Raw genomic sequence first — 26644 nt, 5'->3', positions numbered from 1 at the left:
TTGTTTAATGGAAGTCTCTAAAAAAGAATATAGTTTAGGCCGAAAGTGTTGTCACTGATTAGCCTGTGCAGACTGCACAGGCTAATCTGGAGTACTTAACACACAGGCATTGAGCCCATTTTTTCCTGAAGGCCCATATCGCCCGATTGGAGCAAAAAGGTACCATGTGCCTTATAATTTCAATGTCACATGGTACCTTCTTGCACCAAGGTGACGAATTATGTTGACATGCAAAATACATTGAATATCCAAAACAACCATCAATTAGCATACAATATTAATGGTTTCCTTTTTTATTTTAAAGTGTGTTGGCTCAAAAAGAATTATTCCAAAATTACAGAATAGTTAATCCATGGTAGAACAAGGGACAAAATTGTCACAAAACCAGGTTTTCATTGTGAAAAAAATCTGATAAAGGGAGAAAACTCAAACTGAACTTTTGAAATGAACAAACAAAATTAACCCCCTTTGTAAGTTTGTTTAAAAAAAAATCTATTTTTAGTCGTGGCGACCTTGACATTGGAGATAGTGTTGGATTCTTTCGTGTGACACACCGTCCCATGATGGTGAACAAATGTGCCAAATGATTTTAAAATCTCACAATGAATGACATAGTTATGGCCAGGACAAGCTCATTTATGGCCATTTTTGACCTTTGAACTCAAAGTGTGACCTTGACCTTGGAGATATCAACGTAATTATTTCGCGCGACACACCGTCCAATGATGGTGAACAAATGTGCCAAATTATTTTAAAATCTGACAAAGAACGACATAGTTATGGCCCGGACAAGCTTGTTCCGCCCGCCCGCCAGCCCGCCAGCCAGCCAGCCCGCCCGCATTCGCCAACCTAATAACCAGTTTTTTCCTTCGGAAAACCTGGTTAATTTTTCCTTCGGAAAACCTGGTTAAAAAAGCTAAACACATAAAGTAAATAGATCATAAAATCATAGTTAAAAGCACAAATTTTACAAATTGAACTAAAATAATATTCCTGAAAAGTTAATTACACTACAAGAGGGCCAAGATGGCCCTAGTTCGCTCACCTGAGAGGAGTCGGTTCATTCAATCCTTACCAAACGTCAAACTTGACCTAGATATTGTCCAGACAAACATCCTGGTCAAGTTTCATCATTATTGAACCAAACCTCCGGACTATGGAGTGTTTTTGTAAGATTTGACCTGGTGACCTATATTTTGAGTTGACCCCCCCCCCTTACCTTACCAAACATCAAACTTTGCTTACAAAAATAAATATTATGACCAAGATTCATAAAATCTGAAACAAAATTGTGACCTCTAGAGTGTTTACAAGGATTCTGTATAATGAAAATTTGGACAATCTAAGGGCAAAAATTATGGCATTCAATATGTGATAAACATAAAACCAATCTTTGTACCAAGTTTCATGATGATTGCGCAAAAAATGTGATTTCTAGAGTGTTCACAAGCTTTTTTACTCATCCAAGATATCAATAAAACCAATATTTTGACCAACTTTCCTGATGATTGGGCAAAATTTGTGACTTCTAGAGTGTTTACAAGGTTTCTCTAAAGCCAAATAAGGAAAACTGCTCCGCCAACTGGCGGCCATGTTTTTCAACGGACCGGAACCACTTATGAACTCGACCAACATATCATTAAGGCAAACATTTTGACAAAGTTACATGAAGATTGGGAATAAAATGTGACTTCTACAGTGTTTACAAGGTTTTTCTTTTTTTTGACCTAGTGTCCTAGTTTTTGACCCAGCATGACCTAGTTTCGAACTTGATCGAGATATCATTGGGACAAATCTTCTGACCAAGTTTCATGAAGATCGGACATGACATGTGGCCTCTAGAGTGTTTACAAACCAAATGTGGACGACGGACGGACCGACGGAAGACGGACAAAGACCGGTCACAAAAGCTCTCCTGAGCAATCAGGTGAGCTATAAAAATTTAAAGTCACTTTTTATGTTTCTTTTTTCTCTTTTTCTTTTTCCTTCTTTCTTCAGAATGAGAATTTCCATGTCCATCGCTCTCAACAATTCTTCTGTGTTTCTTTTTCTTCTTAGTTTTCTTGTGAAAAGTGGAGCTATCAGACTCATAACAGGATGAGTCACTACTCCATGTATCACCTACATCTCCATTATTGTTAGAAACGCTACGCTTTGTCTGTTTATCACCACCAGTTTTGCTTATTTTTGCAGAGTGTCGCAGGTTACTATCGCTTCTTCTCCTCTTAAAGTCTACATCTGAGTCACTGTCACTACTAGATGTGCTTTGTTCAGGTGATGAGTGATCATGTCTCCGTTTCTTTGTCTGTCGTGCATCTTTTGGTCTTTGGCTATTGTTACGATTGCTGGATGTAGTGTCACGCGATTTTTTTCTCTTATGCTTTTTCTTCTTCCTCTTACTAGAAAGACAATATATGTGTTTAAATTGCAAGACATAAGGGTTTATTTGTCTTCTGTGTGCATATGCCAATTGAATATTGTTTGGATTTTAAAAGGTTATTGTTAAAAATTTGGCATAATGACAATTTATTAGTCAAAGATTTAAATAACAAGGATGGAAATCAGTAGAAACCCATAAGCAAATGGCCCCTAAAATTTCTGATTAGCCCTTAAATTGTCTCAGAAAACTTATATAAAAGAAGCTCGGAAATATTGATAGTGGACAACCATGGCCAAAGAGTTTACATCCCCGTAACAAGATTGTATACATTATATTCCAACAGGTAAATGTACACCCCTGTCAAAGAAAAATCATAAAGGTATGGGTTCATTTTGCACAAAATTTAACTCTGTTATTGAGCATGATTTATATTAAAATCGTGCACTTATCATCTTTTCATAAAATTAGTTTGGATCAAAAATAAAATGTTAGGATAGAGAAAATTATACAAGTTTGAAATGGACAATGACATGTAACTTCAACTGTTTTATTACTACAATTCAAAGCAAGGATCAGAATATCATAAACAAAATCAAAGTTAAAGGGTAAAAAATAGTGTTTTTAATGAAATCATATGGCTGTATGAAATGTTTCAAAGAGGAAAAATAAATAACATGAAAAAACAGCATGGGGACTCCTACCTGTGTTTATGGCTACTAGTTGAAGCATGGGGACTCCTACCTGTGTTTATGGCTACTAGTTGAAGCATGGGAACTCCTACCTGTGTTTATGGCTACTAGTTAAAGCATGGGGACTCCTACCTGTGTTTATGGCTACTAGTTGAAGCATGGGGACTCCTACCTGTGTTTATGGCTACTAGTTGAAGCATGGGGACTCCTACCTGTGTTTATGGCTACTAGTTGAAGCATGGGGACTCCTACCTGTGTTTATGGCTACTAGTTGAAGCATGGGGACTCCTACCTGTGTTTATGGCTACTAGTGGAAGCATGGGGACTCCTACCTGTGTTTATGGCTACTAGTTGAAGACTCTGAATCAGATGATTGATGCACATGTTGTTTGAATTGTTCTGGATACAGCTCTTTGAATCCATTGTGGCCCCATCTGACACAAAACATATATCGCTTAAACATATAGTAAGTTTAATCACAATTATTTTGCTTCTGTATTTTTCACATACACTATTTATTTTCACATATACTATTTATTTTTACATATAATAATTATAAGCTTTCAATATGTGACTCATTTGAAGTTGATTATTTGCACTGACATTAGAATAAAGGTGTAAATTGTTTTCATAAATTGCTTCAAATTATTCATTAAAACAATATAAAGCTTAATACATGTAATTGTGCGCTAAATAAAATATTGCAATATGAATCTTTTTTTTTTATTATATCAATCAAACATCAACTTAAAGAAAGTGAACCCAGCCTTGACTGGGGGCAAATAGATGTTCAATAGAACGTGCCATCTGGGCAAGTCCAAGTTTATTAAGTTAACAACAGTATAGCTACAGAACAAAATATTATAATTCAATTTACAATTTTATAAAACAATGTCTGTAAATATCACCTTATAAAAGTGACAGATAAAAAAATGAGATATCTCACTGGTAAGCTCAGGGTTATCAGGGACGACACTTTCCGCTTTTATGGTAATTTTAGTTTCAAGGAAGTTCCTTCTTACAGAAAATCAAGTTTAGGCGGAAAGTGTCGTCCCTGATTAGCCTGTGCAGACTGTATGCACATGCATTATGCCCAGTTTTCTCAGAACGCAACTCAATTAATTCATACAATTATATGAGCCTTGTTCTTGTAAACCTGGGCTTAATGCTCTGCACGCTTTTATGGTATTTTTTGCTTCAAAGTAGACTCTTCTAAGAACAAGATGTGTTTGTAAAACACTATGTCCCCGTATATGACGTTTGACCTTGAAGGATGACCTTGACCTTTCACCACTCAAAATGTGCAGCTCCATGAGATACACATGCATGTCAAATATAAAATTGCTAGCTTCAATATTGCAGAAGTGACATTACATGAGCAATTTTGACCCATATATTTGACCTTGAAGGATGACCTTGACCTTTCACCACTCAAAATGTGCATGCCAAATATCAAGTTGCTATCTTCAATATTGCAAAAGTACTCATAAAATGAGCCATTTTGGCCACCTATATTTGACCTCTGACCTTGAAGGATGACCTTGACCTTTCACCACTCAAAATGTGCAGCTCCATGAGATACACATGCATGCCAAATATCAAGTTGCTATCTTGAATATCGAAATATTGCAAAAGTGTACATTAAATGAGCGATTTTGACCCATATATTCGACCTTTGACCTTAAAGGATGACCTTGACCTTTCACCACTAAAAATGTGCTGCTCCATGAGATAGATATGCATGCCAAATATCAAGTTGCTATCTTCAATATTGCAAAAGTTATTGCAAATGTTAAAGTTGGCGCAAACCAACAGACCAACCAACCAACAGACAGGGCAAAAACAATATGTCCCCCACTACTATAGTGGGGGACATAAAAAGTCCAATAAAAGTGAATAGTGTCGGCCAAGATTATCTTTTGCGGAATGCACATCCTAATCTGGGATGACACTTCACCCACATGCATGAAGCCCGCTTTTCTTAGAATATGATCCAATTATTTAATACAATTACATCGTATATAACCTCAAATTCTTCTTTACCTGTTTCCATCTGCCTCCTCAGCCTTGTAGAGTTGGTTCATCCAAAATGTGCCTCTGGGTTCCTCATCCATGTGTGCTTTACGACTCCGTCTGTTGGGAAACTCATTATTCATGTCTCTACGGCTATCTTTGAGAAATGATGTGCCATTCATGTCTCTCCGGCTATCTTTGAGACACGATGTGCCAGATCCTCCACCCTCCACTTCGTTCTGCCTCTGTCTCCACATGTCATTTTCCTCCACAACCTGCAAACAAACCAACAAATAATTATTGTACTCAGAAAAAAGGGCTTCATTCATGTGCGTAAAGTGTCATCCCAGATTAGCCTAAGCAGTCCACACAGGCTTATCAGGGATGACATTTTCTGCTTTTAAGACATTTTTAGTTATACATGTAACGAGGTCTGTATACAATGAAAATCTACTTAGGAATACTGTAGGAAAGTATTGTCCCTGATGAAGTAAGAATGGCTAACATTGACTGTTAATCTTCTGTTAATTTATTTAATTTCTACCTGCTAAGTTGATATTTTATTGTTTCTCACAAATCTTTGTCAAAATAAAATACTTTTATTATTTAAAATTCAAACACAACACAAATAAAGTTGCTGAGAAGTTTGCAAGTAATTCTATAATGTGACAGGGATTTGTTTTAACTTTTTTTTTATGTCAACAAATACATTCAACATATTTCTAAAAGCAAGACAAAAATGTTGCATACAAAGTTAGTTGCGTTTTAAGCATTTTGCATTTACTATAAAACATGTATTGATTAAACTGACATCATATTGGAACTATGATTTGTATACATCAATCTGACCATAGGTACTAGTAAAATAAGTTGGTTCTTATATTTGTAATAAAACTTTTAAATCAGGACCAACATTTTTAACATGCACTGAATTTCAATAAATGAAATTGATGTCTCACTGTTATGTGATGGTTAGTTGACGTCATTCATCAGCACATGTGAATGAATATTGTAGACAGATGGGCCTAGTAGAAAATATAGCCCTCATTCATTTAGTTTGAAATACAAACTAAGAAAAATAATATTGTGTCAAAATTGAAAAAATATATTTTATTTACTGTCATAATTTGTTGTCACATAACTGGCAGTCAAGAGTAGATTTGCTTGTAATCAAGTCACCCATTTCTTGCACTTGTGATTTTATTCCATCTAATCTTAACTCCTGACCGCAGTTTATGCGAAAACACGCTAGACACTTTTAATTTCTAAAACTTAAACATAACATTTATTTTTAACATTATTCTAAGTAAGGAGCATTAATTTGATAGTTTGAATATACTGCATACAATCTACTTGTTTATCTACGACAATTTAAAAAAAAAAGAGTCATTTGAAAATTTAAGTAGTAGCCTCTTAAAAAAACTGCTTAGTTAGAATCTCAGAAATCATAAAGCTGAGTATAATATGTCTTATTATTTGAGCTGTGCTCTGGGAAAATTGGGCTTCATGCATGTGTTGTACCACAGTAACCGATAAGCCTTGCAATTCACTCAGGCTAATCAGGGAAGACACTTTCTGCTCAGACTGGAATCAGACTCGCTTAGAGGAGACTTCCTTCTAACAAAAATGAAATAAAATGAATCCTTGCAGAGTAATGATTGATAATCAGTACAATGAAAGATAACAGCATTCATCAAAGTTATGTCCCTTGTACCTTAAAATCACTTTCATTACTGGTACAAAAGTATATATTTAACTGAAAACCACACTTTTTGACTTGCCAGTTAAACTGAAATAAAGATAGATTCAGTATTTGTCCGGATCATAGACCGATTAAAATAAATAATTGAAGAGCTAGTGTAATTGATTTATAAATTAAAATCCTTTCAAAACATTAAATTGACTTAATGGCCAAGTATAGTAAACTAATACTATATATTTTGGCCAGCAGTAGCAAATGCTTAATACCTCACTCAAAAACACAATCTGATATACATTAATTTGCTTGTGAGCAATACAGCAAATCACCAAGGTTATAAAAATATTACATACCCTGGTTTTGACATTATTGTATATTTTCTGCACTCTAAAATGGTTCCAAATAATCAAATAAGGAGTGAAAAAAATAGGATACAATTATGATATTTTCATCTGGAAAATCTATGCCTTAGTGACTTTTAATTATTAAAGGGATGTTTTCACAGATTGTTGAAAGAAAATTTCCCAATATTTAAACACAGATTTAAAAACTTAAATTAAACACTGTTAATCAAGTAGAAAAAATACTATTAAAGAAGTAGATTGATACCGAAAATATTGCTAGTTAGTTTACTTGTATATACTTGTATAAATAGTTATATACTGACTTTAATTTATAGTGTGACATAAATTATCCACTTCTCTGGTAGACTGTCAATAAGCTTCAGTGAAAAGACCTGTTCGCTTAAGATCCTTTAGATCCAATTATTAAAAGTAGGGACCTTTTGAACCAACCTGCCACAAATTATTATTAACTTCTTTTTAAAACACAAGCACTCAGCATCAAATGCTACCTCCCCCCCCCCCCCTAACCCTCATATTGTCCATATATTGGTATATTTGGGTAGCAGCTCTGGCTGTTATGCTGTTATACAAAAAGTCAAAAGAAAAAAGTTAGTTTATGACCTTTGAAATGATGATTTCAGCATATCATCCTATTTCCAAAGCTTACTACTCCATCAATGTTCAACCTATTTGAAAAATAGTTATACATAAAAGTTATATTGCTTTATAAATTATTAAATAACAATATACATAACATTAAAGAATGTTAATAAATTGGTTCACAACGATAATGACAAAATATATTATTATGTACTACTGCTTCTATGTAAAGCAATACAGAAATCAAGCATCAGGAATACAGAAATCAAGCATAATAAATACAGACGGACATCAATGTTACCAATAAGTTTATAAATGACAACAATTAATTAATTTATAAATATATATCTTAGTGGCAGACCAACAACTTGTAAAAAAGGCCAAAATCTAATTTAGAAGTCCACATGACATAATTTACATACAAAATTAATCATATAAAGGAACACAAGATGCATGTCGACTCTTTAAAAATACATGTTCTGCAATATATTAGTCGTAAATTGACATATTTTTCTTTAGTTTCAATTGGTCAATAATTTCTCATTACAAGTGCGCATTATTTCCATTGTAAGTTTTTCATTCTAAAAATACATGTACTGAATTGCAAGTCTATATTAAGTTACAACACATGGTCTTTTGCAACACACAGGCTTTCCATGCGTGGAACTTGTCAGACGACAGCATCAATTTCGCAGTCTTATTCAAACAAGGGTTTTAGAAAAACGCTGTACTTCAGTTCTTTAAACGGACATGATGAAATATACATGTACTGAAATTAAAGTGTTGGTGCATAAAATTGTTAACGGGTGTTGTTTTTGCCATATGTAATTACCCGCTCACCATTTGCATTTAGTTTTTTCGTTTGTAATAATTTTGTACAGTAAAAAGGTGTGATGATGATTCTCTGCGCCATCTTTAAAGTACTTTTTAATTACCGGATTACACTTTTGACAAACAATAATTCCGATCCGATTTAACACAGTTTACAAACGTTACTGATTGTGTACACTTAGGCAATGAACTTTCCAAGCCAAGTACGTCACACGAGGTACATTTACAGTCCGAAAAGATTACTCCCTAGATGCTAGTCGGCACAACTTTAAAGGTCGGCTTTGAACTTTCATGACCACGTGTTGTGTTGTGTAAACTTAATTTAAAAAAAGAGTCACATAGAACCACCAGGGGACAAAAATTCCACTCGTCCGCTCGTATTGACTAGTGAAATCTTGAAAGGACGAGTGAATTTCCCTAAAGCTCTCGTCCTACAGGACGAGTGAAAAAAAAACTGATGTTAAAATATATATTTTCTGACCAGTAAGACTCTTTTTCATTAAATAAAATCATTTCTTAAAGCATATCTATTCCGAAAGTAGAACGATAATGAACCAGAAATCGTAATGGAAAATTTCATACAGCGTTGTTATGCGAGACTGTGTCCCGAGTAAATATTGGCTTTTTGGTGTAAACTTTGCGCGTCCATGTTGACAGGGAACCATCTGACTTCATTCACTGTAAGTATTGATTTTTTTCGGCGTAAGCTGCATAAGCCAGCTTTTCACCCTGACTTGACCTTTGTAAGTGTCCAATAAAATTCAAATAAAATTTCCCGCGGCTAGGTACGAATGAATACACTTCATTTATTCCATTGGCTGATTTGAGAATACCACCAGAACATTGGAAACATATCCGCGTCTTTGTACCACTGTTTTACTGTATGAAACAATTTTATCTCTAATGAAAAGGCTTAATAGATAGAACAGTTTTACACTCAATTCTCGACATCAATACAGTTTGTGCGTACACCTTTTATTTTCAGAGTATTACCAGCGCAAAAGCGTTTATACTTAAAAGGCTATGTTCTCATATTTAGTACTTACTTCCATATTCCTGTCAACATGTTAACATGTAAAAGTATAAAGAGCAGTGGAAGCGAGGCCTCACTTTAAAGAATTGCATTTCAACCCGCGAGGTTTCGGGTCAAGTCGCGGACATTCAGAGTTTATATACAGGTCATCACCGGAGTTCGCGGTCAGTAAAATAATCGTTATATAATAAAGACGCTATCCGTGAACTAGGTTACCTGGAATTTTCTTTAGACCAGAAATATGTTAAAAGAAGATATTCAGCAATATAATTATGGTATGTCAATAATAGATTCTTAATGTGTTTTCAACAATACAATGATAAATATTATTTTTAATAAATTTAACAATAATTATTCCACCATATTGCCTAATGTACTAAAGTGATATTATGAGCATGTAACAGTTTATAGGTGTCTATCGCAACCGTTGATTATGTTTGATGTTTCTACTTCATATACACTTATAGTAATTAATGCAGCATCAACATACTAAAACAATATACCAGAAAGAGAAAAATAATGCATTTGAATATTAACCGTACTTTCGTTTGACAACTGATCATGCGTTTACGAGTTGAACCTAAATTTAGTTTTAGTGCAGATTTGTTCATACGACACAAAGACACAATATTGTTTTACGGATCATTTCGGCTTACAGGACTGGGTGGGTCACGTAAGAATATCGAATATAAAATATATTTTTATAAACAACTGGTAGCAAGGTGAGTTGCAGATAATTGATCAGTAACCACATTTTAACTAACTATTTTGACCTGTTAATTCTTTTCAGCTCAATTCAACAGTGCAAAATGCCCATAATATCACTTTAAGCATGAGCACGATGATTCTCGATACTGTTAATAATCGAATCAAATAGCAATGCCCGACAGACCACTAAAACAGGTTTGTTCTCGTGTGGCCGGTTGACTCATATGTTTAAATTTCACTTCCATTCTTCTTTTGGTTTTCTGTTTTGTATCTATAGGTTTATGACCAGCAATATGTTATAATGTAAAATAAGCCGCGAAAACTCCCCGTAACATCCCGTACTGCGTGTGATGCAGCTAAGAACTGCACAGAAAAAGACATTCGCTATCCTTGATCTCATTCATTAAACTATTTACGCCGTATATCTTTTTTAAAGATATTTCTTGTTAAAGAATTATTTTACTGCGAAGTTCGGTTTTAAACCAGTCTGAATTTCATATGAAATATGTCTGACATACGAGCGTTCTTTAAAGGGGGCACGAGCGATGTTCAACCATCCGAAATGGAAAGCACGCAAGCATTAGAAAAAGGAAAAAACAAATTTGTCTTCATTTATTTATTTTGTGTTCCTCATAAATAAAGTAAGTTAACATTTCTTCTGTGATCAGCTGGCATGAATAACTAAGTAAGCAGCATTTTAGCAGTGATATAGAAAACATTGCTAGTCATATCAGTCCTTTGCAATCTGTCTTTCACACATATTTGAAGGACATGTGCATGTGTTTGCAGGACGAGTGAAAATTTTAATGCACTTGTCCTGCAGGACGAGTGCAATTTATAAATATTTTTGTCCCCTGACCACGCATTACCGTCTTGTGTTATTTGTCTATTAATACGCGTTAATTTGTCTCTCCAATATTAAAGGGGCCTTTTCACAGATTTTGGCATTTTTTAATTCATTCATTAAATGCTTTATATTGATAAATGTAAACATTGGATCGTAATGGCTTCAGTAAAAAATCAAGAATAAAATTAAAAAAAGGAAAAGAACATTGCCCGGAGCAGGTTTCGAACCAGTGACCCCTGGAGTCCTGCCAGAGTCCTGAAGTAAAAACGCATTAGCCTACTGAGCTATTCCGCCGAGTACACATACTTGGCGTATTTTATACCTTATATAAGCAATCTTCGTAGTTTCACAAAATTTAACGACAAAAACAGAACTATCCAAATTATTCAATCGTTTCGCGTTGCAACGCTTTATAATTTTTAGGTTTTAAAATCGTCAAAAGATGCATATAATGGCTATATTAGACCATGGTAAATGTTCAGTATTACTGTTTCCTCACAAATATCATAACTAAAACGAAAATTTGCGAATCTGAAACAACTTTTTTCAATTTTGTCAATTTACCAAAGCGTGAAAAGATCCCTTTAACAATCGGCGTTCTTGCAGTTTTGACTTAAGTGTTGACATTTAATAATACCGTCAAAAAGAAAAGGTCGAGTTTTGTGTCAATGAATTGGGATAGTTGTGTTTACAAAGCAATAAATCAAACAAGGTGATTTCGCAGTTTGGATTTTATTTTTGATTATGAACCATAATTCTAAGGTACTGTTGCAAACGCATTTGCATGTGCTGCTATTAAATTGCCCACTTAGTGCACACGCACCCCGTAGATGGTGACATATTTATCAAAAGAGATGAAATAAGATAAACGACACATGAGGGGTATCCCTTAGATGTATAGACCAAGTTTCCTATACTGGGGCATGAATCTCAATTAGGAGTATAAAGGGATTTATTACCATGGAACTCGAGATGTCAAATGACTGACGCCCGGGTCAAATTGTGACGCATGCCAGCAGAAAAAATGGTCGGGTCAAAATCGAGTAAATATCAAAATGCTTGAGTCAAAACGCAGTATTCTGTGCAGCATCTATTGAAATCCCTGTCTTTCTATAAATAGTTTCTTAATGGAAAAACAAAACTCTTGTTCATGTTTCTCTTAAAATTATTTTTACTTTCACAAATAAGCGGCTTATACAACATTTGATAAACCCACTAATAAACCCAAATCAAACTAAAACAAAAATGTGTAATCATAACATCGGCTTGGAATAAACAAGACCTATGTTCAAATGAAAACCGGAAATCATGAGAAAGATTGTCGTAATAGTCATAAAAAAACAGAGCATGAATCAAAAACTTCTAAAAATCGAAACACATTTAATATCCAGCACTTCTTGAGCGGTTTTTGTCAAACGCGCGATACAATCTAACTCTCAATCCATCAAGCTGGCAACAAGTAACACTGACATTTATAAATACTCTTTCATTCCACGTACTATTTGGGACTGGAACTCGTTACCAGACAGTGTAATGACTTGTACAAAAAGTGATTAATTCAAAAGTGTTCTTATTAAATCGTGCTATTAACAGTTTAACATCAAAGGGCACACATCACACCCTCGATAAGTTTTGCTCATAAGTGAGCTAGTTTCGAGTACAGATACAGATAGTACACACCGGCTTTCCTGAAGGCTGACACGATGTTCCACGGGCTAAGTGCCTTCAGGTAAGCGCATGGCTGTATTGCTTAAACCGTAGCCAAGCCTTGAGTAGTTTTCCGCATGTTCCACAAGCCCTAACTCTTTGTCATTTGTAAAAATGGTCTCCTTTAGGAACTTGTTATGATCTACACCAGTGATTTTTTTTGCTTTAATTTGTTACAGCCTGTGCCATTTGAATTGGGAAAATTAGCGCGATAAACCGTGAAATTGGGAAAAATAGCGCGATTAACCATGAAATTGGGAAAAATTAAGCATTATAAATAGGATTATAAGTAACAGAAGTGATATTGTTTTTAAGTGCATGTTCAGGGAGTTTTCTTGAAAAGGAGTCTGGTCAAATTGGGATTTTTTTTAATCAATAAAAGTGGCAAGTTTGGGAATGATTTATGGGCAAAAATGACCCAATTCAAGTTATTTATTTTGTAAGTTGTTGAAAAAAAAAATTATTGAGTGTTAGATTTAAGAAATCATAATTAAGTTATATGAGACTTCTTTCTAAAAAAAAAAAAAAAAAAAAATTTTTTTTTTTTTTTTGGAAGTTGGGCTTTTTTTGGGAAATTTTGGTCAGATTTTTGGGAAAAAACGTGTATTTTTGCGATTGGGAAGCAGCCGAAAATCGGCTGTAAATTTGAGCAAAAAAAATCACTGTACACGTCCACTAATCCTATCTCTTAAGGTTGGATAGGGGATGGACTTTTGTAGCGCAACTCGACGTACTCGATAGTTATTTCGTCTTTACATCCTCTACTGCTTTGAGCAAAATAACGGGGTAGTATGATCTATACCTACCTTGGTATCTCTGAGGATTGGCCTACGTTACAAAATCCGCGTGGCGTTACTAAGATTTTAATTGATTTCCATGTTTATACAATAAACCCCTCAAAGGGCCTCTAAAATATGACAACACCGACCTGAGTCGATAATGTACAGTGAACTGACCTTGAAAAATGCGAACACAGGAACCCGGATTATTAGAAAACATACATATTGGAAATATTTTACTTAAAAGGTGTTTTTTTTCAAAGGATTTTATGTTTGTGTTCATTGTGTGTGCAATTATTATGGTGACAGTACAACTCCTTACATTTTTTGTCCTCATTTTTCGGATTTCATTGACAAAGAAATATATTCGGCTTGAAACTGTATCGAATTAGGACGCGTGCAGTGCACGGACGGCTTAAAAATTACATCATAAAAAAATTCACGAACTAATACGGGCAAAAGCACGCGTTGACCGTTCATACATATGGAAATTTAGACCATAAAATTACATAAGAATACCATATAGGGATGCGACTCAATAAAAATTGCCACGCGACATATATTTTCGCGATGCTATTTATGAACTTGAACAAATCAAAAACACTTTGACATATGCTAAATCACATGTAAATACATACCTCATGAAAAGTTATATCAATGACATCATAATTGTGTAGCGAACTGCACTTAATATTCTCGCATTATTTGTTTTTCTTCGCAACCGTTCCAGAATTAAGTCATTACTCAATTATCTCCCCTGAATGCTCTTCTTCAGTGGGTATAAGCCGAAGACTGGTTCACTACATATAATGACAGTCTTTACCAAACACAATTTAGGTGAACATAACCCGTCTTTAATATATTGCCGAATCTCAGATTTCTGTCAAATTTATTTGCTTTGATCCTTTCGATACCTTATTGTTATTATTATCCAGACAAATCACAAACGCTTGTTAAAAAAATTATTTGTTTTAAACATTATAGTTGGCATCTTTATTCTTCCAGTATTCTCGCGGTATTTCAATAACGACACCCTACTGTTTATTTGTCAGAATTTGTGACGCATTTTCCATTCGCTCTCAGAAAGAAGTTTTACGTGTGATCATGAGCAATATTTTGGTAAGTTCTCGTTGTTATCCACCAGAAACACATTTATTCACAAAATTTAAAGATATTCCGATCTAACTTTTTAGTCTTTTAGCTTTAATTTTAAACGTATTTACACCTCGTCTGCTCGCACTTTACCGATATCCCAAAAGGTTACATATCACTATCATTAGTTTAGGCCTAAAACCACAAAATCCGATACCGTTGGATTTTCGTACCACAATCTTGCGTAAAAAATCTTCCACATTCGAAATCAACAAAAAAACAAGACAATTATAAATTGTCTGCATGATTGATCAAAATTTAAGATATTTGTTGGTTTTCCGTTTTTAGAAGCTGTACTGCCAAGGCAAGAGCTGGGCATCATACAAGCCATTCTATCCAGCAAAACTGACAGCTTTGGTTAACAGAAATCAACAAAGCAGGGATTCCTGAACTATCGAAATTTCCAAGCTATACACACAGTTATTATCTGTGGTGATCTTTATTGGTTCTGTTGGTTTACTTGGATGGAACATGTGTGAACTTTTATAGAACTTTGAAAAGTCTATATATGTCTATATATAAACAAAAATCAGCTATGGTATAATAAGATCAGATGTGCAAACAATGTCAAAGGGTTGTTAAATCAACAATTTGAAGGCAATTATGCTGAAAAAATATGAAAGTTCCCATACAAATTTTGTCTGTATATCAACAAGTGTCTGCCGATAATTGTCAAACTAGTAATACAAAACTTACCATAAGTATGTAAAAGCACTAAGTACATGTGATCATTTTTAGTAAGATAGTGTAATTCTAAACAGTAGCAAATAGCTTGTTTAGTAAATGCATATGCAATATGATATTTGTTCTATTGTGTAATTAATAAATTGGTTGTTACTTGTTAATCCATGATAAATGTTTTATGGCTAGTACAAAACCAGCAATGTTAATTTTGTAAAAGGTAATACAATAACACCACTTTGTAATTTCATAAACGTAAATATTCTTGAAATGAAGGTTGATGACAGTGTTTTAGTTTTACTTATTTTGTAACTATTATTTTATGTACAAATAAATGATGTGAAGTGTTTTGTATCTCCACACAATACCACATACCTTTTTATATATGTACTGTGTTATGTGTTATTTAAATGTTATAATACAAAAATATGGATGATATAACATGATGCATTCTAATATTTGCATTCAAATTGTAACTATAGAGCCATGTGTATGCAGTTTAGACTGTGATTTCAGAATTGCTACAAAATGGCTAGTTTTTTAGTGGCGACAAAATTTAAACTATTCAACAATAGTTTGCGAAAGAAAATTAGAAACCTGCAAGATACCTGTATTTATTAAATATTTTAATTGCGAAACAAGTATGTTGTTATGCTGTTACACATAATTATACATTGATAATAAATAAGAAGACAATTAGTGGTGTTAACGTTTCCCAACAGTAGAAATCATTCTTCTGATGAAGTCAGTGATATACAGACGAAAGCTCCAGGTATGGCTTTCAATATGTAGTGTGTGTTATTTGACAGTCTAAAACTTATTGGATTAAAAAAAATCCTGTCAAATTTGTCAATCAAATTGATTTGACACATCACATGATTTTGATTATGTTAAATCAGTGTACTGTATGCTAAATGCAACTGCTTTAGCAAGCTGTCAAGTTGAATTGAGACATTTGATGAAACAAACTGTTTCCTGGGTAGAACCAGTACTTAGTGTCTATATGACGTACCATGACATCGAAAGTCAACAAGAACGTAGAAATAGGTAGAACGAGAAATGTACTTCAACTTACAATTTTCACCGACCCTTGAGTGTTAGCCAATCAGAAGACACCGGACGTCTGTTGCTTTTAGAGCTATTTGACATTGAACATTATTATTATTATTATTTATAACGAATTATGCGACTATTGACCGCTTACTCATAGATATTGTGCGTATTTATTGACCTGGCGTGGCGGAATTAACCTCTGACTTATGCAAGTTATGGTTATCACAAAATACGAGGTTATAATACATTATTTATTCCGTTAATGCTTGGTAACTGTTTGGTTACCGTTGGGAATTTCCTACATAGTAATGCGCTGGACGGTCGTGATACTCAGCCCCGCATGATCAATAAATACTCACAATATGCTGAATATTTTAATTTAAAAAAGGTAACAATTGAATCTTCTTCAAATTTGTATATAATCTATTTCAATGCATTAAATACTTGAAACTTCTATGTGTTGTTTTTTTGCCATTCTGATATTTTTATTCATTTTGTCCTCAATTAAAAAAGAGATTTTAAACATTTATTATGAATCTTAAGGAAAAGCGGCTCAAGAAACTAGTGTTTTGATTGGCTGTTCAGAAAATGTGTACGTAGAAGTACCAACATGTATGTTGTAGTACAAATTGTACTTTGACGTACAAATATATACTTCGAAGTGTATTTTATATTTGTATGTCGACGTACAATTATTGTACTTCGACGTACATTTCTCTTTTTAACTTGTAGGTCTTCTTGACTTTCAACCCAAATGGTACGCCATAGTATGTCTTTAGGGTTATCAAAAGAATGCTCCCACTTAAGGGATCAATACAGAGACCTCCCAGTGACTAAGCCAGTTAGCAGACACGCCATCCACTATACCACAGCCACCGAACCAGCTTTAAATTCCTGTGGCTAGAAAACAAAAAAAAAATAAGATGCTAGATCGTTAAGCTTGGAACATGTAACTCGTTTTAAGATTGATTTTTTGGATGCATTACTTAATTATTGCAACAATTATTATATTTTGAACACAATCATGTCCATATATTTATTAAAAATACATGGTTATCAAAAAGACTTAAAAAGCTTTTGCCCGTAAATTAGGTAGCACCTATAATCATATTAGGAATTCACTAACCTATAGGACTGAAGTATACAATGAGAGGGCCGATACTATGAGAATAAGGGATAATGCCGAGTGCCTATGCTTCAATAATTTTGTCACTGAATAACGTTACCTTGTTGTGTGAGTCAGTATGTCTGATAACATTTTTTATTAATACTTTTGAAACCTGCGATAAAAGTTTTTTGTCTGTCATTGTTCAACTAACTTTTGTAAATTGAAATTTTAGCTGTTTGTTTGCTGTTGTTGTTGTTTTTGGATATGTCAGTGTACGCAAAATCTCTTCAACGTGAAGATTGCAAAATGAAGGGTTGCACGCTGTTAATGGTTTTAGTCGCCAAGTTTCCACAACACTTCGTTTCAAACAAGTTCTTTTAGTCTCAGCCACAGGTGGTTAGAGTGTGGCTATGATAGTAATTAGTGAAAACATCATTTTGAATGATAAATTATCTGTATCTGTGTGGTACTCGAAACTAGCTCACTTAAGAGCAAAACTTATCAAGGTTCATATTATAACGAAAAACAAGAGACCCATGAGGGCCTGAATCGCTCTACTGCTATAAACATTGTGCAAGTTTGGAAAGAATAAGAAGGAAACTGTGTACTTAACCGCGCAAACAAGGAGAATTTTCTCAAATTCAAGGGGAGATTATTGTGTACTTATTTCTCCGATACTGCTCATATACAATAGGGTTCAAGTCATCATTGATATACTGTAAAGATACTGTGCAAATTTGGAAATAATTGAATAAAAACCGTGGAATTAATTGCGTAAACAAGCGGGATTTCAAAATTTTCTCATATTCAAGGGGAAGTCATTCTGGACTTATTGCTTCGATATTGCTCTTTTTAAAAAAGGGTTTGAGTCCTCATTGATACAAAGACACTGTGCAAGTTTGCCAAGAATTGGATGAAAATTATGGACTTTATCACATAACAAACTGAATTTTCATTTTTTCTCAAATTCAAATTTATTCTGTACTTATAGCTCCGATATTGCTCATTTTCAATAGGGTTTGACTCATCATTCAGATAAAGACACTGTGCAAGTTGGGAAATGATTGGATGAAAACCGTGGACTTTATCGCGTAAACAAGAAAAAGTCTAACGTACGAACGCATGCACGGACGGACGACGGAAACCACGCCATGACATAAGCTCTTCAGGCCTTCGGCCACTAGAGCTAATGAACTTTTCTGGAAAAAAATTACTATCAAATATATAAATAACAAGGTATCCAACTCTAAATCAAGTATTCATGACTGAAATCTTCACGGAGTAAAGGGCATTTTCCCTACAAAGTTCACGGACCTCGATACCATAATTCAATAAAACGTAAGAAAAAACATTCTTACCGTGCTTGCCGTTGCATTATGCATCACAACTAACTGTCTAGCGCATCTTGAAACCTTTGTTTACATACATTTCAACTAACTGACATTTTAAACACACGAGTGATTTCGTTGGTCCAATGCGAAGGTGTGTCTTTACAACTGGAGATTTCATTCATGAATACGGTCTGATCGATGTTAACTGGGTCAAGCGAATTGTGTATCGCGTTATTTCTTAAAATTTGACCCAGCATGTAACAAGATATATACATATTCAGAAAGGTGTTTTACGCGATACATCGAAAGGAAATTTGATAATTCGAAAGTGTAGTAATTAAATAAACTTAAATCAAAGAACTAAAAATAAATTTATTTATTTATAGATATTCGCTTAACTACTTAGGGCAACAATTATATAACAATTATAACAAGAATAATTACAGAACTTCAATAAATATTATTTAATATAAACAAGAAAAAAAACAGATCAATGAAATAATGTGTGCATGGTACTTAGTATTATAAAAAAAACTTCAAACGGTTTGTTAACCTATCCGTTAAATATAACTCAAAACGCATCCTACATGTTACTGAAACTGTCTCTCTTCGTAATAAATCATTACAAAACACAATATGTGGCCAACATCATGTTTACATTACATTATTACGCAAAATAATTACCTTTAAACAATTGATGATGTCCATGCATCAGTCTCTTCTTCAGACGGAGTCCCCCTTCATTCGATATTTAGGCGCTATCCAAGATATCTTCCGGAGGTGCGCCAACCGAGGGTGATAAAACCTCAACCAGGGACTAATTATAAGCTGTCCACTGCTGTTCTCCCATCTGCAATAACCATTTTGAGGCTGATTCTGGTTGCCTGCAGATATCTGCTATCGCCCGTCTCCATGTCATTGCAGTGATGCCAAGTACTCCGTGTGCCTTCGAGAGTGATCCACTTCCCAGCAAATCCCAGACTGCCAACCTCGTTAGGGAGGTTCTATGTCTTCCATCCTTGACGGCACTCATCAGCGGCTGGTATTTGGGCTTCTTTCTCTCGTGTGCTTCCTCCATTCACTCTTCCCATAGCACTGTCAGTTTCAGAAGCACTAGCGTCTTCGTTCTCTTGACAGCAATACCACATCAGGACGTACCGATACGTAAATGTAAACTCTTTGTATGATGAACCACTTTAGTGACACTATCGCTTCGAATAGAAACATAAACATTCATGTTGCTATTACATTATGTAGCTTGAAAACACGCATTATACGGTGTCATCGATGTTAAGTTAAGTATATTGTGCGCTTCGTACATATTAAATACTTGAAGTACTTCTTTAAAATCCACAAGAGACGCATATACAAATATAATTGTGTTTGAGCTGTGTGCAGTTATTACAGAAATTGTTCATTCATATTCACTATAACGTTTGCGGTAAGGGTTTTACCCGTTTGGCCCCTGTAAATCCGCATACGACTACATGATTGCATATAAACTGAAAGTGTTGATGAGAATAGCTAAATATGAATTAATAAATTACGAAACATGTAAGCCCACTGATTATTAACGATCTTGCTTCAAACATTGTTGTTTATATTAATTGTAAAAGCATTGTAATTTTCTCACAAAAGCACCACACATTTTATAATATAGGGTTCCGTGTGCACATCTTCACGTTTACTGGACACATATTTACTATTTAGAGAATATTCACAGGGCAAACAGGGCCTATAGATCAGATCGATGTCCCATGTTGCGACGCCGAGCCGATATGACCTCAAGTCATTGTTTGAATGATGTACACACTTGTGATCACATGTGAAATTCAACAAAACAAACAATCGAGCGCATGTGAGAATGGTTCGTGGTCAATAAACTAATGATAATATTCTATTTAGTCTGATTTTCTTCCACAAGTTTATAGTAAAAACTAAATACTAGCAGCTGGAAGTTGCAGTTGCAATTCAAAAGTTCTTGAGTCTAAAATGAAATTCAGGAAAGAGTATGAAGAAAGGCATCAGAGAGGTGAGGGAGAAAATGAAAGAAGCCAATAAGGAGTGGTTTCGGGAGCGATGTATCAACATGAACAAAAGAATGAACAGAGGCAGACGTCATAATCCCTAGAGCATCCTCAAGACCCACGCGAAGACCTGTCAGTCCAAGGCCAGTGTTATATCAGACGCTTACCATGAACAGGCGGACTGACTACTGCAGCGACCTGTATTACTATCGCTCATTGGGTCATTGTCGACCTAAAATGGCTTGAAGTCACCCGGAGGTGACAAGAAGCCGATTCATGTCACCCCGGCATGACTTCAAGCCTATTCTAGTCACCCGGTCGGCTTGAAGTCACCACAGGGTGACATGAATCGGATTGAAGTCACCATAGGGTGACAAGAATCGGCTTCTAGTCACCCCGGGTGACTTCAAGTCATTTCAGTTCGACAATGACCCAGTGAGCATTACAATCCGCTGCAACTAGACCCCTGTCTCATTCAAAACGATCCCAGATCACAAGCTAACGACGAAAGTAAGTCCATACTTACAATTACGTAACGCACTATGGTGTTTAACAACATAGTGAGTTATGCACTGGTCTAGAGGTGACATCACCAAACAGCGTTGCAACAAAGCCCTTCCCGTTCATTGAAAGCCCTTTCTCACATTCAGGTATACCTTATACATCGTAAAGACATCAACTATTACGGCGTAGAGAAAAAAACACACTCCTATACCCGATAAAACCATATTTACCATGCATTTCTTTCAGTACCAACTATATTACTATCACACATTTACATGCCCATTTATTATCTTGTATTCTGAAATGCATCATGTTCCATCATTATCCTGGTATTAACCACCCAGTTGCCATGAGCACATCACAAACGTTTCCAAAAAAATTATGCAAAAGTATTAAACTTTTGCTTTTTTAAATACGTTTATTTTTTCAAATTATGAGACAATTATATCAACCTTTCCTTTTAATTAATTTTGCTTTGCACGCAATATTATAAGCGTAGACATTGGGAATTTGTTGAAGCCCACAAACGTTACGCTACGCATGAAACTACATGAATAATTATTGTTCTTGCAATAATGCTCCTCTTGTTGAATGGACAAAGTTTTATTTGAAACTGAACTTTCAATATGATGAATTTATGTCGTACGAGTCGTATATGGGCATGTATTTGTTTAAAGCTGCTATGACCATGTGCCTTCAACTCCAAGGAAGCAAATTAGCTTCCAGGTATCATTTACAGCAGCTTTGTCGACCCCAGAAACTAAAAAAACACCAAGTGATTCCATTTAACATGGGAACAACGTTTGCAAAGAACTTGAAGGCAAATATGCCCGACGACGATGATTTAATTTTAAAAATATAAAACAGTGCATACTACCGCATGTGCGTAACGTACGTGTCGTCAATAGCATTTGCACTACACACAGGCTAGTCATGACCAAGTGATTCCATTTAACATGGGAACAACGTTTGAAAAGAACTTGAAGGCAAATATGCCCGACGACGATGATTTAATTTTAAAAATATAAAACAGTGCATACTACTGCATGTGCGTAACGTACGTGTCTTCAATCGCATTTGCACTACACACAGGCTAGTCATGACCAAGTGATTCCATTTAACATGGGAACAACGTTTGAAAAGAACTTGAAGGCAAATATGCCCGACGACGATGATTTAATTTTAAAAATATAAAACAGTGCATACTACTGCATGTGCGTAACGTACGTGTCTTCAATCGCATTTGCACTACACACAGGCTAGTCATGACCAAGTGATTCCATTTAACATGGGAACAACGTTTGAAAAGAACTTGAAGGCAAATATGCCCGACGACGATGATTTAATTTTAAAAATATAAAACAGTGCATACTACTGCATGTGCGTAACGTACGTGTCTTCAATCGCATTTGCACTACACACAGGCTAGTCATGACCAAGTGATTCCATTTAACATGGGAACAACGTTTGAAAAGAACTTGAAGGCAAATATGCCCGACGACGATGATTTAATTTTAAAAATATAAAACAGTGCATACTACTGCATGTGCGTAACGTACGTGTCTTCAATCGCATTTGCACTACACACAGGCTAGTCATGACCAAGTGATTCCATTTAACATGGGAACAACGTTTGAAAAGAACTTGAAGGCAAATATGCCCGACGACGATGATTTAATTTTAAAAATATAAAACAGTGCATACTACTGCATGTGCGTAACGTACGTGTCTTCAATCGCATTTGCACTACACACAGGCTAGTCATGACCAAGTGATTCCATTTAACATGGGAACAACGTTTGAAAAGAACTTGAAGGCAAATATGCCCGACGACGATGATTTAATTTTAAAAATATAAAACAGTGCATACTACTGCATGTGCGTAACGTACGTGTCTTCAATCGCATTTGCACTACACACAGGCTAGTCATGACCAAGTGATTCCATTTAACATGGGAACAACGTTTGAAAAGAACTTGAAGGCAAATATGCCCGACGACGATGATTTAATTTTAAAAATATAAAACAGTGCATACTACTGCATGTGCGTAACGTACGTGTCTTCAATCGCATTTGCACTACACACAGGCTAGTCATGACCAAGTGATTCCATTTAACATGGGAACAACGTTTGAAAAGAACTTGAAGGCAAATATGCCCGACGACGATGATTTAATTTTAAAAATATAAAACAGTGCATACTACTGCATGTGCGTAACGTACGTGTCTTCAATCGCATTTGCACTACACACAGGCTAGTCATGACCAAGTGATTCCATTTAACATGGGAACAACGTTTGAAAAGAACTTGAAGGCAAATATGCCCGACGACGATGATTTAATTTTAAAAATATAAAACAGTGCATACTACTGCATGTGCGTAACGTACGTGTCTTCAATCGCATTTGCACTACACACAGGCTAGTCATGACCAAGTGATTCCATTTAACATGGGAACAACGTTTGAAAAGAACTTGAAGGCAAATATGCCCGACGACGATGATTTAATTTTAAAAATATAAAACAGTGCATACTACTGCATGTGCGTAACGTACGTGTCTTCAATCGCATTTGCACTACACACAGGCTAGTCATGACCAAGTGATTCCATTTAACATGGGAACAACGTTTGAAAAGAACTTGAAGGCAAATATGCCCGACGACGATGATTTAATTTTAAAAATATAAAACAGTGCATACTACTGCATGTGCGTAACGTACGTGTCTTCAATCGCATTTGCACTACACACAGGCTAGTCATGACCAAGTGATTCCATTTAACATGGGAACAACGTTTGAAAAGAACTTGAAGGCTAATATGCCCGACGACGATGATTTAATTTTAAAAATATAAAACAGTGCATACTACTGCATGTGCGTAACGTACGTGTCTTCAATCGCATTTGCACTACACACAGGCTAGTCATGACCAAGTGATTCCATTTAACATGGGAACAACGTTTGAAAAGAACTTGAAGGCAAATATGCCCGACGACGATGATTTAATTTTAAAAATATAAAACAGTGCATACTACTGCATGTGCGTAACGTACGTGTCTTCAATCGCATTTGCACTACACACAGGCTAGTCATGACCAAGTGATTCCATTTAACATGGGAACAACGTTTGAAAAGAACTTGAAGGCAAATATGCCCGACGACGATGATTTAATTTTAAAAATATAAAACAGTGCATACTACTGCATGTGCGTAACGTACGTGTCTTCAATCGCATTTGCACTACACACAGGCTAGTCATGACCAAGTGATTCCATTTAACATGGGAACAACGTTTGAAAAGAACTTGAAGGCAAATATGCCCGACGACGATGATTTAATTTTAAAAATATAAAACAGTGCATACTACTGCATGTGCGTAACGTACGTGTCTTCAATCGCATTTTCACTACACACAGGCTAGTCATGACCAAGTGATTCCATTTAACATGGGAACAACGTTTGAAAAGAACTTGAAGGCAAATATGCCCGACGACGATGATTTAATTTTAAAAATATAAAACAGTGCATACTACTGCATGTGCGTAACGTACGTGTCTTCAATCGCATTTGCACTACACACAGGCTAGTCATGACCAAGTGATTCCATTTAACATGGGAACAACGTTTGAAAAGAACTTGAAGGCAAATATGCCCGACGACGATGATTTAATTTTAAAAATATAAAACAGTGCATACTACTGCATGTGCGTAACGTACGTGTCTTCAATCGCATTTGCACTACACACAGGCTAGTCATGACCAAGTGATTCCATTTAACATGGGAACAACGTTTGAAAAGAACTTGAAGGCAAATATGCCCGACGACGATGATTTAATTTTAAAAATATAAAACAGTGCATACTACTGCATGTGCGTAACGTACGTGTCTTCAATCGCATTTGCACTACACACAGGCTAGTCATGACCAAGTGATTCCATTTAACATGGGAACAACGTTTGAAAAGAACTTGAAGGCAAATATGCCCGACGACGATGATTTAATTTTAAAAATATAAAACAGTGCATACTACTGCATGTGCGTAACGTACGTGTCTTCAATCGCATTTGCACTACACACAGGCTAGTCATGACCAAGTGATTCCATTTAATATGGGAACAACGTTTGAAAAGAACTTGAAGGCAAATATGCCCGACGACGATGATTTAATTTTAAAAATATAAAACAGTGCATACTACTGCATGTGCGTAACGTACGTTTCGTCAATAGCATTTGCACTCCACACAGGCTAGTCATGACCAAGTGATTCCATTTAACATGGGAACAACGTTTGAAAAGAACTTGAAGGCAAATATGCCCGACGACGATGATTTAATTTTAAAAATATAAAACAGTGCATACTACTGCATGTGCGTAACGTACGTGTCGTCAATAGCATTTGCACTCCACACAGGCTAGTCATGACCAAGTGATTCCATTTAACATGGGAACAACGTTTGAAAAGAACTTGAAGGCAAATATGCCCGACGACGATGATTTAATTTTAAAAATATAAAACAGTGCATACTACTGCATGTGCGTAACGTACGTGTCGTCAATAGCATTTGCACTACACAAGGCTAGTCATGACCAAGTGATTCCATTTAACATGGGAACAACGTTTGAAAAGAACTTGAAGGCAAATATGCCCGACGACGATGATTTAATTTTAAAAATATAAAACAGTGCATACTACTGCATGTGCGTAACGTACGTGTCGTCAATAGCATTTGCACTCCACACAGGCTAGTCAGGGACGTCCGTTAACGCATTTCAGGAAGTATCTTCTTTGAGCAAAAACACTTAAGGTGGAAAGTGTCGTCTCCGATTAGCATGCGCGAACTGGACATGCTAATCGGGAACGCACATGCATTAAGCCCCATTTTCCCATTAAGATATAGATCGAACAATAGTTCTGATATTGGTGAACTCTCGAAGCATACAGTGGACACTTGATTTGCTTCCTGTATTCATAATCCGGATTGTTACAGCACAGTTTTTAGGTGATCACTAGCAAACAGAACAGTAGTTATTAAGTTCCATATTCTTGTTTTATACCAATATCGAGTCCATGCAGTTTATCACGAAAACACATATATGCTAAATGTAAAGTGTTCCACCCCCTTTTTAAATTCCATTCCATTCCATTTTAATTGTATC

General features: G+C 35.4%; 1 protein-coding gene across 2 annotated transcripts; it reads right to left on the bottom strand.

The window, feature by feature from the left end:
* Positions 1-277: 277 nt before the first annotated feature.
* Positions 278-17905, bottom strand: LOC127844483 (uncharacterized protein NKAPD1-like). Of its 2 annotated transcripts, none has more exons than XM_052374749.1 (4): positions 17743-17905; positions 5113-5357; positions 3402-3503; positions 278-2399 (listed from the first exon to the last, which is right to left on the bottom strand). In XM_052374749.1, exons 1-4 carry the CDS (start codon positions 17821-17823, stop codon positions 1949-1951), a joined length of 879 nt encoding a protein of 292 aa, XP_052230709.1. In that variant the 5' UTR covers positions 17824-17905; the 3' UTR covers positions 278-1948. The 2 variants fall into 2 exon arrangements, with proteins under 2 accessions (XP_052230709.1, XP_052230710.1); XM_052374750.1 differs by lacking the exon at positions 17743-17905 and adding an exon at positions 14269-14419.
* Positions 17906-26644: the final 8739 nt, after the last annotated feature.

The sequence above is a fragment of the Dreissena polymorpha genome, chromosome 9 (assembly GCF_020536995.1).
Source record: "Dreissena polymorpha isolate Duluth1 chromosome 9, UMN_Dpol_1.0, whole genome shotgun sequence".
NCBI lineage: Eukaryota > Metazoa > Mollusca > Bivalvia > Myida > Dreissenidae > Dreissena > Dreissena polymorpha.
Note: the sequence above shows the minus strand (reverse complement) of the source record. Positions and strands in the feature narration are given on the sequence as shown.

Excerpts from the sequence above, each read along its gene's own strand:
- LOC127844483 (XM_052374749.1), bottom strand. The coding sequence starts at position 17,823 with ATGACAGACAAAAAACTTTTATCGCAGGTTTCAAAAGTATTAATAAAA. Across the intron at positions 5,358-17,742 it reads ATACTGACTCACACAACAAG|GTTGTGGAGGAAAATGACAT; the intron begins GTAACGTTATTC and ends GTTTGTTTGCAG. Across the intron at positions 2,400-3,401 it reads ACTAGTAGCCATAAACACAG|TAAGAGGAAGAAGAAAAAGC; the intron begins GTAGGAGTCCCC and ends TTGTCTTTCTAG.